General features: G+C 34.5%; 1 protein-coding gene and 1 long non-coding RNA gene across 4 annotated transcripts in view; one reads left to right on the forward strand and one right to left on the reverse strand.

Annotated features, from left to right (window-relative positions):
* GLRA3 (glycine receptor alpha 3) overlaps positions 1–13,199 on the reverse strand; it is a 192,795-nt gene that overhangs the window by 65,386 nt on the left and 114,210 nt on the right. For all 3 annotated transcript variants that reach the window (XM_032298686.1, XM_032298685.1, XM_032298684.1), the window contains exon 5: positions 12,291–12,373. In XM_032298686.1, coding sequence (XP_032154577.1) covers positions 12,291–12,373 — 83 coding nt within the window. The remainder of the gene's footprint in view (positions 1–12,290; positions 12,374–13,199) is intronic.
* LOC116565202 overlaps positions 1–13,199 on the forward strand; it is a 92,629-nt gene that overhangs the window by 56,909 nt on the left and 22,521 nt on the right. The gene's annotated exons all lie outside the window — the stretch shown is intronic.

Below are 13,199 nucleotides of genomic sequence, written 5' to 3' on the forward strand. Positions count from 1 at the left end.
TGTTGAGACCTATTGCTCAGAACAAAAGATTCCTTTCAAAATATCACTGCTAATGACAATTCACCCAGTCAGCCAAGAGCTCTGATGGAGATGTACAAGGAGATTGTTGTTTTCAAGCCTTCTAACAGCATCCATTCTGTGACCCCTAGGTTAAGGAGTAATTTTGACTTTGAAGTCTTATCATTTAAGAGAAACATTTTGTAAGGATTTTGTAAGGCTATAGCTGCCAAAGATAGCAATTCCTTTCATGGATCTGGGCAAAGTAAATTCAAAACCTGCATATAACAATTCACTATTGTATAATGGCACCATTAAGAACATTCATAATTGAGGGGAGGAATTCATAATATTAACATTAACAGGAGATTGGAAGAAGTTGATTTCTCCCCTCTTTGAGGGGTTTAAGACTTCAGCGGAGGAAGTAATTGCAGAAGTGGCAGAAACAGCAAGAGAACTAGAATTAGAAGGGGAGCCTCCAGGTGTCAACACATTACTGCAAGTGCATGATCAAACTTGAACAGATAAGGAGTTGCTTCTTAAGCATGAGCAAAGAAAGTGGTTTCTTGAGATGAAGTCTACTGATGAAGACACTGTAAACATTGCTGAAATGACAACAAAGGATTTAGAATATGACATGCACTTAGCTGATAAAGCAGTGGCAGAGTTTGAGAGGATTGATTCCTATTAGGAAAGTTTTACGATTGGTGAAATACTATCAAACAGCATCGCATACTACAGACACATGTTTAATGAAAGGAAGTCATTCAGTGAAGCAAACTTAATTGTTGTCTAATTTTAAGAAATTTCCAGAGCCATCCCCCTCTCTGACAACCAGCATCCTATCAGTCAGCAACCAACACTGAGGCAAGACCCTCCACCAGGAAAATGATTAGGGCTCACTGAAGGCTCAGATTGCCAGAATTTTTAACAATAAAGCATTTTAAAATTAAAATATGTACATTATTTTTAGACATAAAATGCATACTTTTAGACTACAGTATAGTATAAAAATAACTTTTATATACATTGGGAAACCAAAAAAATTCATGTAACTGCTTCACTGTCATCATCTGAAACTGAATCAGCAATAATGGCTCTGAGGCATACCTATATTCAGATATATTCCCTCAATTCTAAAACAGCTGTGTTGGGAGAATTTGTGATACTATTGGTGACTTAGAAAAAAAATCACCATTCCTAGAAGTATTTTTAATTTTGTTTTTTGAGACAGAGTCTTGCTCTGTTGCCTGGGTTGGGGTGCAGTGCTATGATCATAGGTCACTGCAACCTTGAAGTCCTAGCTCAAGTGATCCTCTCACCTCAGCCTCCTGAGTAGCTAGAACTGCAGGCATACATCACCACACCTGGATAATAGTTTGATTTTTTTTCGTAGAGACGGGGTCTCACTATGTTTCCCAGGCTAGTCACAAACCCCTGGCCTCAAGTGATCCCCATGCTTCAGCCCTAGGAAATATTTTAAATTCTATTGAAGGTATACTTGAATCATATTTATATATAAAGGGCATACTGTAGTGAACCCTCATATTTAATGAGTCACACATTATAGTTACTATTTTTAATCAACAGTTCGTTAGCAGGTCTGTGGACTGGAAGTGGTATGAATCTTCCATACTCATGCCAAACACTAACACTTGGACAAGATTTTGCTTTTGGCAAATCTGCACGTGGATTTTCCTGATAGCAGAACTCAGAGAAATTAACAAATTGCCAGGAATTGGAGACTACAGGTGAGCTATGTTGTGAAGAAACAGGCCACTTGGAACTTCTGAGAGCTCAGAAATTTGACTAGGCATTCTTTAAATACATGAGACTTCAAATCCTCTGGATTGAGAGTGAAACATTTATCATACAAGCAATGAAGAATCCATTGGTTAGGATCTGTGAACATGACTGCCCTAGAAGTGAAGGTATTAAGCAACAGGAGTCATTGCCTTCATGAGACACAGCTCCTGGGTTTTGATCTCGGTATGGTATCAAAAGACTCCTAAAGTCCACCTCATTCATTTATTAATGTCAACTCTTGAATCACTCTGTGGGAATTCTCAAAAAACAGATTATTTTCTCCAAATTTTTATTCACAAACTACATATTATTTTCATTTTCCTGTTTTCTAGTCTGGCTGGCTTTCCTCTCCATCCTCAGTACATGTAATTCACATTGTTTTTGTTTAGTTATTTGGTTTCATTTTCCTCTTGATGCTTTTTACAGATATTCCATGGTTTCTAGATGCCATGTTCTTAATTCACAGATTTGTGGTCTTCTATGTTTAAAGAATTTAAGGAATCTTAGAGTTGACACGACCTTTGCTGTCATCTAATGCAGTTCACTTATCTTATAAAATAGAAAACTGAGCCTCTGAAAATGAATGATTTATATAGTTTATATAGTTTCTCAGTGAAAGACTAAAGGGTATTTTTTCCTGAATTCCTCCTGTTATATAGGTAGCAATCAATGCACTGCATAATTTAAGGGATTGTTGAGCTTGAACACCAGGGTCATCTTTAGGGATGTGATGTCAAAGTTTTGAAAGAGCATTATCTGGAAAGACCATTTGGTTTAGGAGGAAAATATGAGGGTTGAAGGAACTGGGATTATTTTGAGAATTGAGTAAGGATGAAAGAGACTGGGCATTGTGGCTCAGGCATGTAATCCCACTTAGGGAGGCTGAGGTGGGTGGATAGCTTGAGTCCGAGTGTTCAAGACCAGCCTGGGCAACATTGAAAAATCCCATCTCTACCAAAAATACAAAACTTAGGTGTGGTGGTGTATGTCTGTAGTCCCAGCTACTTGGCAAGCTGACGTGGAAGAATTGCTTGAGCCTGGAGGTGGAGGCTGCAATGAGCTGAGGTCACGCCACTTCACTCTAGGTGGGCAACAGAATGAGACCCCATATCTAAAAAGTAGTGACAGATCTGAGCAGTAAAGAATAGCAGCAAATGGCAGGATCACAGAAATAAAAATGCTTTAAATTACAGGCGATCTAGGGTGTTCTAAAAAGTCTACTGAGAGTTACACACAGAAGATGGCTACTATCTGAAACACCCATCAAAACAAGTGATGCCATTGGAGAAGGACAACAGAAAGATAAACTTTTTGTCTATATCTTCGCTATGAAGGAAAATACAATTCCAGAGCATGAATATGTTTGCAGATGAGATTGCTGATGCTATATAGAATCTCAGATGGTTGGCACAGAATTTTGCAAAGCTGCTAAGAGATTAATATTGAGAATATTTTCAAGTTTAGTAACAGGTAGATTCTGCTAATTAAAGGAGCTTAACACCAAATCCATACAATTCTAGAGTGGCTAAGATTACATCTGTGGGCAAGTAGAGTAGGAAGCTGTGGTCAGTAGGAACCAGAATTAGGGTCATAAAGAAAAAGCCATGTTACATTAATATCATATTAGAATCTTATTACCAACTACGCCAGAATATTAAGGGATACTATAAATAGTGTTACCAGCAAGATATCTGATGCATTATAGTGTTATTCTTAAAAACAAGGATTTCAAAAATTTGAAATTGATGTCTATTTAAATAATTTATAGCTGATTGAAAAAGCAATTGTTAATTTTTTTCAGTAGTAATAAATCAAGATGAATACCTCTAGTGCACTGTTGAAAGGTTTTCAGCCCTGACCTTTTGGGAGTAAAAAATGATATATTGTTCAATTCTCTGGATAATTAACCAGGAGAGACAGGGATCATCAAAGGAGAATTATGGACTAAGTGTAGTAAGACGATCTTTAACTAGAAAAAGGTAAAATAGTTTGCATTTATTCCAGTGAACCAATTTAGTAAACATGGAATGAGGGATATAGTGCTTAGCTGTAGTACTCAGCTGACTGTAGATGTGGTCTGAGTCAAGAGTGTTTTACAACTATCTCTAATGTATGTGTAATCTGAAACTGCAATAGTAACAGAATGATTGACACTGTCACTATGGGGGCGGGGGAAAGCCTTACTCTACAGTCTCGGTTTAGGCCAATTTGAATACATGGAAAGACATCTGGGGAGAAGAAATAATAGGCAATGGAGCAAATTCTAAGTGTTTTCATATGAGAAAATGAACAAAATTGCTGGGTATGTTTAAGTTGCAAACGTAATTTAAGAATACCACAGTTACAATTTATAAATATTTGAAAATCATCAGATATATTTCTAAATGACTGATGTTTGTATAAAAAGCATGTGAGCTATTGAGTCATATCATTTCTCTGTCTACTTCACAGTTGTGTGACCTTGGGAAAGTCACTTAACTTCTTTAAGCATAATTTGACCACATGATTGACTGTGGTCAGTATGCTTAGAATACCTGATGATCAGCAAAAATGCAAGCTAGAAAGATGTAGACAGATTAGAAGAGAATGGCCATTAGTGTTACATAGGATGAAATATTTAATGTTTAAGTGGGGATTTATTTTATAAGCAGAGAATTCATTAGTGTATATTTTTGTCTTGGGAGGACTTCTGTTTTCTAGCTAATACTGTGACTGCAGAGGTTTACGCAACAAATTACTCAGAAAACAAGAACCATCTGTATGTCTCACTAGGCAAACAAAAAGCATAATACTATTTTGAACAATATCCAAACTCTTAAATTCTGAAAGAGCTTGGATCACAGTAGAGACTATTATAAAATAATTGTGAAAAATCACCACCAAATCTTATCTTTTGCCTTAACTAATTTAGCATAAATTCTAGAGTAAGTGGTCTGAGTAATGCCAAACATGGTTTTTAAATGAATCTGAGAAATTAAATCATAAAAACCTCCCATCTCTTTTTAGAAATTTCTATCCCAAAACCCCAAAAAAGTACAGTCTCTCTTTAGATACTTCTATCCAGTAATACTATTAAAGTATATTTCAAGTTTCTTAAAGCTTTTGTTAGTGTTTTTTTCAAGTTGATCCTTAAAAATTACCTTGTAATTTTAGAGATTTAGGCTGTTCTTTTTGGCAAACAATACTTCTTCACTGAGTTATTTTCTTATATTTTCTTTTCAAATCTAAATAATAACAATTTCTTCAACTTTTACACATTGGTGATGTTTTCCTATTTTATTATCTACATTCCTTTTTTTTTTTTTTTTTGAGATGGAGTTTCATTCTTGTCATCCAGGCTGGAGTGCAATACATTCCTCTTTAGATATAAACTACAGAATTAGATCCTTTATGGAAATAGTATTATGTATCATATGTCATCAATGGCTCTTATTATTCTGATTCTATGCAATTATTATCCAGTATTTTTCTATGATTAAAAAAAAAAAATCCTTCATGGCTTTTTTTTTCCCAACTAGCAAACAACAAAAAGCCAGTTAGAAACTTTCCTTATAATGTAAATGAAAAACTGAAAATTAAGTCTTGAGTTTTTTCCTGCCTCTAGTTTTGTACATTGGTTTCTACCAAACATTACTCAGGAGCATAGTCTAGGTCTTAATATAGTTAGTTGTGTTTCCTTCTCTTATATATTAGTTATTTGTTTTGTGTCAAATAAACAATTTAAAATTGCATTTATGTAAAAATATATTTATAAATTGTGATAGAAATGAAAATGTATCTGTTGAAAATTACCTCAGGTTGCTAGCACTTCACACAGCTTTAAAAAGTTCAGGTAAGAGCATCTGATAAGTAATTCAGTAAACTAATGCAATCTAATCCTGAGAAGGAAGGTTAGTGATCAGTTTAATAGTTTATCTTCACTAGGAACTTTTCTCAGTTTCATTTATTACGACCAAGAACTGCGCACAAAAACTGGGGCTCAAATTTAAAACAGTGAAAAACCAGTCTTCATTGCAGAATTCTCTGTGTGGCATAGATGATTTAACAATTTTACTGTTATTTTATTAGGTTTCTCCTAATAAAATATGAATTTTGAGAATAAAATGTGAATTTTGGAGATGCATATTGTCATGGGAACTGACCTGTATTTTCTTACTGACCTTGAATGTGAGAAATGAGTATTAAAAAGAGACAAATGAATGAAAGTAACACATTTGCTTCACACCCAAAAGGAAACATTTATAGTATTTATCCAGAATGAAGTTGAATTAAGTATGTTCTAGGCCAGAGGTAAAAATAGTATGTTGAACTTCTGGCTTTTATATAAGCAGTTGGGTGAAACTCTGTTGATATTTGAGGAATAAGCACATATAAACGGTGCCACATTCTTTGCTTTGACTTCAGTGGAATTCTCAGTAATGAGCTAGCTTTCTGAATTACTGTAATGGTAAAGATTCAACTTTAGTATAGTTATTTTATTTTGATTTCAAATGGCAGCAGAGTAAAACACTGTGATAAATACCACTTGTATTGCAGCTAACACATTTTTATACGTCAATATTGAAAAAAACATAATGTGAATTTTCTGGTTTTTTAACCTTTAATAACTCTACTCTCCATGAATCAAATAGATTTATCGTATTTTCCAAATGGCCTCTAGGAAACATATTGTTAAAATATCACGAAGAGATTTTATTTGTCTTTCCGTTTCTCTTCTTCCTCTGTCCCCAGTTTTTCTGAAACTTGATGATTCTGTCTCTCTCTGGCTCTCTTTGGGTTATCATTTTCTATGCTCTCTCCAGAAACATCTTAATTGCTTTTCATGTCTCCATGCTTACTCCTGTCTCATTTCTAAGGTTATATCTCTATATTTGTACAACCATTCCTAATTCAAGTGCTATCCTAAAATTTCCCATAATTCAAAGTAAAATTTTAATTGAACATGTATTTTCACAAAAAAACCCAGCACACTTAAGCAGACATTAGCTTTGACCTACTTTTTCCATAAATCACCTTCTTTCTTCCAATTAATGTAAACAAAGCAATATTCCATTTTCCCAATTGAGAGAAAACTTGAGGAAATCATCTTTATGCATAATTCTTCCTTTTATATAGCACATATTTGAGCAGCTTTTCAAAACGTTTACTGGTTTTCCCATCATTACTGTCTCAGCTCTTGGAAATTCTCATTAATTTATAACAAAATTAGCTATTTACACAGATGATTTTCCCCCAGGCTTCTTTCTTATTTTCAAATAAAGGTTTTGGCTGAGTTTCCTTTCCATAACTATGACTGAAAAAGAATTGCTCAGGATTTCCTTTCATTGCTTTTAACCTGGCGTACTACAATTATTTCTATTTCTTCCTTCTGTATTTTTGTTATATTCAATCAACCTAATTTCTTTTTCTTTAAAGAATTTCTCCAGGGATGTGTGTAGGTTCTGAGATTTTTCAAAGCACCAGTTTTAGGGGTTTGTGTGATTTTTTGGATACTCTATTGTGTCTTTTTGGTCTTTTTGAATAGAATGCTTAGTGCAGTCATTTTTATTTAAAAAAATGTGGTTTAGTTGTATATTGAAATTTTGATACACTATGCTTTCATTGTTACTTAGCATCAAGTTTTTCTTAATTTCACCTTTAAACAAATAGTCACTTAGTATATGCTTTTCATTCCAGTTATACAATTGTATATTAATACATAATAATGTATGAGAATTTATAGCAACTTATAGTAATTCTATATTGTTATAGATTTCTAATTTTATTGCACTTTAGTTAGCAATCACATTTTATTACATGTTGATTCATAGGACGTTACTGAAACTTCCTTGGTGGTGTATAACATAATTAATTTTTGTAAATGTTCCCATATGCTAAAAAGAAAAATCAAAAACAAAGAAACAATAAGAATTCTCTGTCTCTCTCTCTGATTTGTTTTGTTCAAATATACTGTGCTTGTACAATCCAATAAATTGTTGATTTACCTGTTTTGTATGCAGTTCATCCTGCTTTTGCTTAGTAAATTTAGAAGTTATATGGTTACATACTTATATTTTCCCAATTATATATTGATTTATGTTTTATTTATTTTTTAGAGTCTCCCTCTGTTGTCCAGGCTGGAGTGCAGAGGTGCCATCTGGTCTCACTGCAACCTCTGCCTTCCTGGTTCAAGTGATTCTGCGGCCTCAGGCTCCCAAGTACCTGGGACTACAGGCGCGTGCCACCATGCCCAGCTAATTTTTGTAGTTTTAGTAGAGACCGGGTTTCACCATGTTGGCTAGGCTGGTCTTAAACTCTTGACCTCAAGTGATCTACCCACCTTGGCCTCCTGAAGCACTGGGATTACAGGCGTGAGCCACCATATATTGATTTTTTTTACCAGCATACTACTCAAGTGTTTGTAACTCATAATTTTTTACTGCCATTAATTTTTTTCTGATTAAAATTATTCTGGACTTTTTAAAGGTACACTTTTCAGATACAATTTTTTTCATTTTTCCTTATCAATTTTTTTTTTTTTTGGCATGGTATTCTTAGAGTCTAGTTGTCAACACATTGTTGGGTCTTAATATTTGTTAACATCTAGTTTGAGAATTTCTTTTTTTCCTAAGTGTATTTACTCTTTATTCTATTTTTGTTCTTTGACGTTATCCTTAACTCATACATTTTTTTCTTATCAATTTCTAATGAAAACTTTCTCTTACCTTGGATTTCCCCTGCATAAGCCTCTTCCCCAATAATTTCTTTTCCTCTAACTACGAATTTTGTATCATCTAGAGTTTCAATTCTAAGTTGTAAATGTTTGCTTTTGAGGGCATGGGATCATTGATAGTTTAGACAACACATTCTTTTCTAAGTTAGTTATTCATTGCTAATTTTGTTCTTCTCTTATTCACTTTTTCCTTTGTTTAAACAGTGTGCCATTAACATTTACTTATCATCTTTAATTGAATTATTATATTGGCATAAATATAATATATCTTATTATATTCCAGGTAGCCTCTGAAATTCTTGAAAGGAGAGAATTTTTGGCTTGATTTATTGTTATATCACCCAACATAATATGTGTAATATATTAGGTATTTGATAGATATTTTCAATTGATGCTTAAATGAAAAATTATTTCCCAGGCCACTTGGAACAGTCTTGACCATTGATATATATTTATTGAACTTTTACTGAATTTAAGCAATTTTTACAAAATTTATCAAAATTTTACTAAAATTATACCATTACAAGCCATTAAAGTGTTTGCTTTTCAATTATGTTTCCTTTTTACCTGCTTCCCATGTCTTAATATTATTGAACATTTTCTTTTTTCCTTTTGCTGTTAGATTTCATTCAAAAGTAGACCCTGGGATTTTTACAGCTGTTGCTCTCTGGTAGGTTAAACTCTTTTTACCTACGTTCCAGTGAGTTCCACTAATTTACAATCTTTTATCTTGTCATTTTAAACCACTATTTAAAGAGAAAGAAAGAAAAATAGATATAAACTTTCTTAAAATGTATATATAGGCCGGGCACGGTGACTCACCCCTGTAATCCCAGCACTTTGGGAGGTTAAGGCTGGTGAATCACCTGAGGTCAGAAATTCGAGACCAGCCTGACCAACATGGAGAAACATGTTGGTTTCTACTGAAAATACAAAAGATTAGCCAGGCATGGTGGCATATGCCTGTAATCCCAGCTACTTGGGAGGCCGAGGCAGGAGAATCACTTGAACCTGCAAGGTGGAGGTTGCGGTGAGCGGAGATCACGCAGTTGCACTCCAGCCTGGGTAACAAGAACAAAACTCCGTATCAAATAAACAAACAAATCACACACACACACATATAAGCATATTTGTATGTATGTGTATATACACACACACACACACACACACACACACACATATATATATATATAGAAATGTGGGCATTTCTTAATATATATGTATATACAATATATATTATATATGTGTGTATATATATGAAATTGTCCTAAAAAAGTTTTAAGAAAAAAACACCTTGAAGAACTTGACTTCAGTAGCTTCTACTTTAACTGACATTAGCATCTACTAAAGGAGTTTAATAAACAAAGTCTCTATGGTGAGCTAAATTAAAATTGATTTCTAATAGGAGAGCAGGAAGTACTTAACAACTGAAATATTAAAGAACCCCTTGAACAACCTGCTCATATTTCTTATAGAGGAATTAAGAAACAAGGGGGAAGAGGAAGAGAGGCTCTCTCCTCTCATGTTGAGTTTTAGATTGCTTTGGAAATGTTTTGAACAAGGGCAGGCACTTGAGAGGTCTTATTATGTCAGCTCTTGCGTTCTGCAAAATAGCCCCAGTATGCTTTCCTTATTCAAAAAAGGAAGCCCAGTGATCTAACCAACCCTCAGGCACTGTACTTTTTCTCATCTTTCTTTAATAACTAACATTCGTGGAATAACAGATTTCACTCACTGCCCCCACATTCTCATCACTCACTTAAAAAAAAAGTTTTTTAGATTCCATCTTTGACCATCATCATTCTAGTCACATTTGTCCCTGTTGACATTAACAATTGCTTTTTTCAAGTCCCTTATGAAAGGTTTTTTGCAGCATTTGGTTTTGTTACACAGAACTCCTTGACATTTCCTTCTGTTTTGAGATTGAATAGTGTTGGCTTTCATTTGCCATTTATGACAACCCTTTGTCTGGAAGTTCTTCCAACAACTTCTAAAGGTAGGCATTTCTTAAGGGTCTGTTCTCGTTCTTGTTTGTGTTTTTGTTTTCCTCTCTACATTCACTTCTTCAGCTGTTTCTTCGGATTCCTTGAACCACTCTCCATATGGCTTTTAATAGTTGCTCTTCACTTTTCACTCCTCTCTTTGGCTTTGGACCTAAATTTCCCAGGCCTCAGACATATTAAGATGGATTTTTATCAACAGTACCATCACTTCTTTCTCATCCCCTGTTCCCTTTCTTCATCAATGCTTCTAATCTGATCCCATTTATCTAAGCTCTTTAGCTCTGACTCACAAGCACTCAGTGACTTCACTTCACTCTGAATCAACCTCTCCTGTTTCTACCCTTCACATAACTGCTTTTTGTCCTACTTTCTGTTCTTTTTGCTGGAAAATCATGAGAACTTCTTAAATAATCTTGATTCATTTAACTAAAATAATCTTTAAGAGGTACAGCAAGTACCAAATAATTTTCTTGGCTCTTATATGTTGACCGTTTCTCATACCTATTGAATAACATCCAGCCCCCGGGTTTAGTAATGAGGGTGCCACTAGACTGTTGTGCACATTTTTAAACTCTATACCCTAAATGTACTTAATTTTTCAACCAAGATACACTATGAGCCTGTCCTCAAATGGCCTCTCTTCAATTTCAAAATTCTCCTGCTCCTCCTGTCCACATAGATTAATTGCTAAGTAGCTCCCCAAATTAATTTATTTCCTGTCATTTACGTTAGTAGTTTATTCATGTGTATGCTAATTATTTAAGAACTACTTACAAAAATAATCAATTTAAATGTTATAAGTAGGAGTTCTTATCAGAGAAATGGATATTTTCACTTAAGAAAAACACAAATGGGAGGGGGAGGGGGGATGGTCATATTGCCCCACAAAGTCGGTGCGCCATCTAGTGACTACTCCATCACACTACAAGCCTTGTCTTTGACAACCTTAGCAGTGTGAGGATCCGCCTTCGAATTTCCCTCAAGGAGTATGTCAAACCTTTTTCCCTCTCGTATAACAAGAGAAAATATTGCATATTGCTTAATGTTTGCATGGGATTATACACTGTAAACAAATCATTTAGGGCTAATTATATAGATCAGAGAAAGCGTTGGACGTGAAATATTCATCTGTGTTAATATCAATTAGTGAGGCACATAGGTCTACTTTGAAAGAAGAAATTTAGAGGAAAACCTGAAAGTTGGAATAGGTCTGTGAGAAAGTATGATAAATTTTTTTCTTCTGAGACAACATACATACCATACCAGCAGAGTGATATTAAGATAATCAACATTAGTTCTCAGAAGCAACACAAGTTTGGAGGCAGACAGTCTGTCATTGTCACCTTTGCGAATTGGAGCCCAATACTCAATCATTCAGCATGACCATTTTCACATTTGAAAACATGGGAATAACAATATCTTTGTCAGCATAAGAAAAAAATGACACTTGGTTGATAAGAGGCTTCCAATAAATGTGACAGTTTGTGTTTAATGATTACACCCTCTTCGCTTCTAATGATGTGAATGGAAACATATATTTACATTTCAAGCTTTAAAATCTGTTATTTCTAGATCCTCAATTTGTTTCTCATAGTATACGGTGCATGTATTGAGAGAGATCATTATTTTCAGTACCTGGTGAAAAGGTTACATGCCTATTCAGTAAATATGTGACCAAAATGATTACAAAATAAATTATTCATATTAGGCATTAAAAGCTTGTATCTACTATATTGTCAAAGTATTTTTAAAAGTAAGTTGTTCATACTTACAGCTTTCCAGTTGCATTATGCATGTTTGTACATCCATGGGAAAATTCTTGAGATCCATTGGACAGGAAAGTGTTAATGTTAATCTGAAAGTCAAATTAATTGTTTTTAAAGGAAATTTATGACATTATATTAACATTCTATTGTTCAGGAAAAACAATGTTGCTTTGGTAGTGACTAACCCAGATTTAAGTAAAAATTTCTCCAGCTTATGTATATTACTTACTACAAAATAGCTATGCCGTTATATACAAATTTGGCTTTGGTGGACTGGGGGTTGGATAGCTGCATATCTTAGGTTGGTGCAAAAGTAATTGTGGGCAAACAGCAATTACTTTTGCACCAACCTAAATATAAGCATCCTGCTGTATTTATATATCTATGTGTTTATTTATTCAATTAGAAAGAGCTGTGGATGTCTAGTAAATGTCTGTTTTCCAAGAAGACACTCTCAAAAGAGAAATTTGAGAGTGGGTTCCATAAAATTAATGCCGACTGTCAAAATGTATCCCTCCTTGCAAATCACATTCTATATTGCAGAGGCACTGGAGTTCTAAACGTGGAAAAGCAGTGCAGAGGAGCAATCTTACATAACGTTCAGTATCATTATAGTACGCCCGAAGTTGTCAGTGAACATTCAGCAGTGTATGTAGTAAAGTGAGTCTGGAGGACTTGAAAAGTTAGGCCTCACAGTCCCTGGTGTGGGATAAGGGAATCATCAGAGTCAGGAAATAACCTTATAGAATATTCATGATCTGACTCCATGCTCATCAAACAAACTTCTGATTTGGCTTCACCCAAAGCCTGGATGCTATATACCAGTATTCTGCTCATTGGAAAGGCTCTCCTCCAACTTCCAGAGAGAATTAGCACGTTGATATTCCAGATAATTCATCACCTTTGAATGCTTTT

This window comes from Sapajus apella, unplaced genomic scaffold (genome assembly GCF_009761245.1).
Source record: "Sapajus apella isolate SASKATOON/1434 unplaced genomic scaffold, GSC_monkey_1.0 scaffold39, whole genome shotgun sequence".
NCBI classification, from domain to species: domain Eukaryota; kingdom Metazoa; phylum Chordata; class Mammalia; order Primates; family Cebidae; genus Sapajus; species Sapajus apella.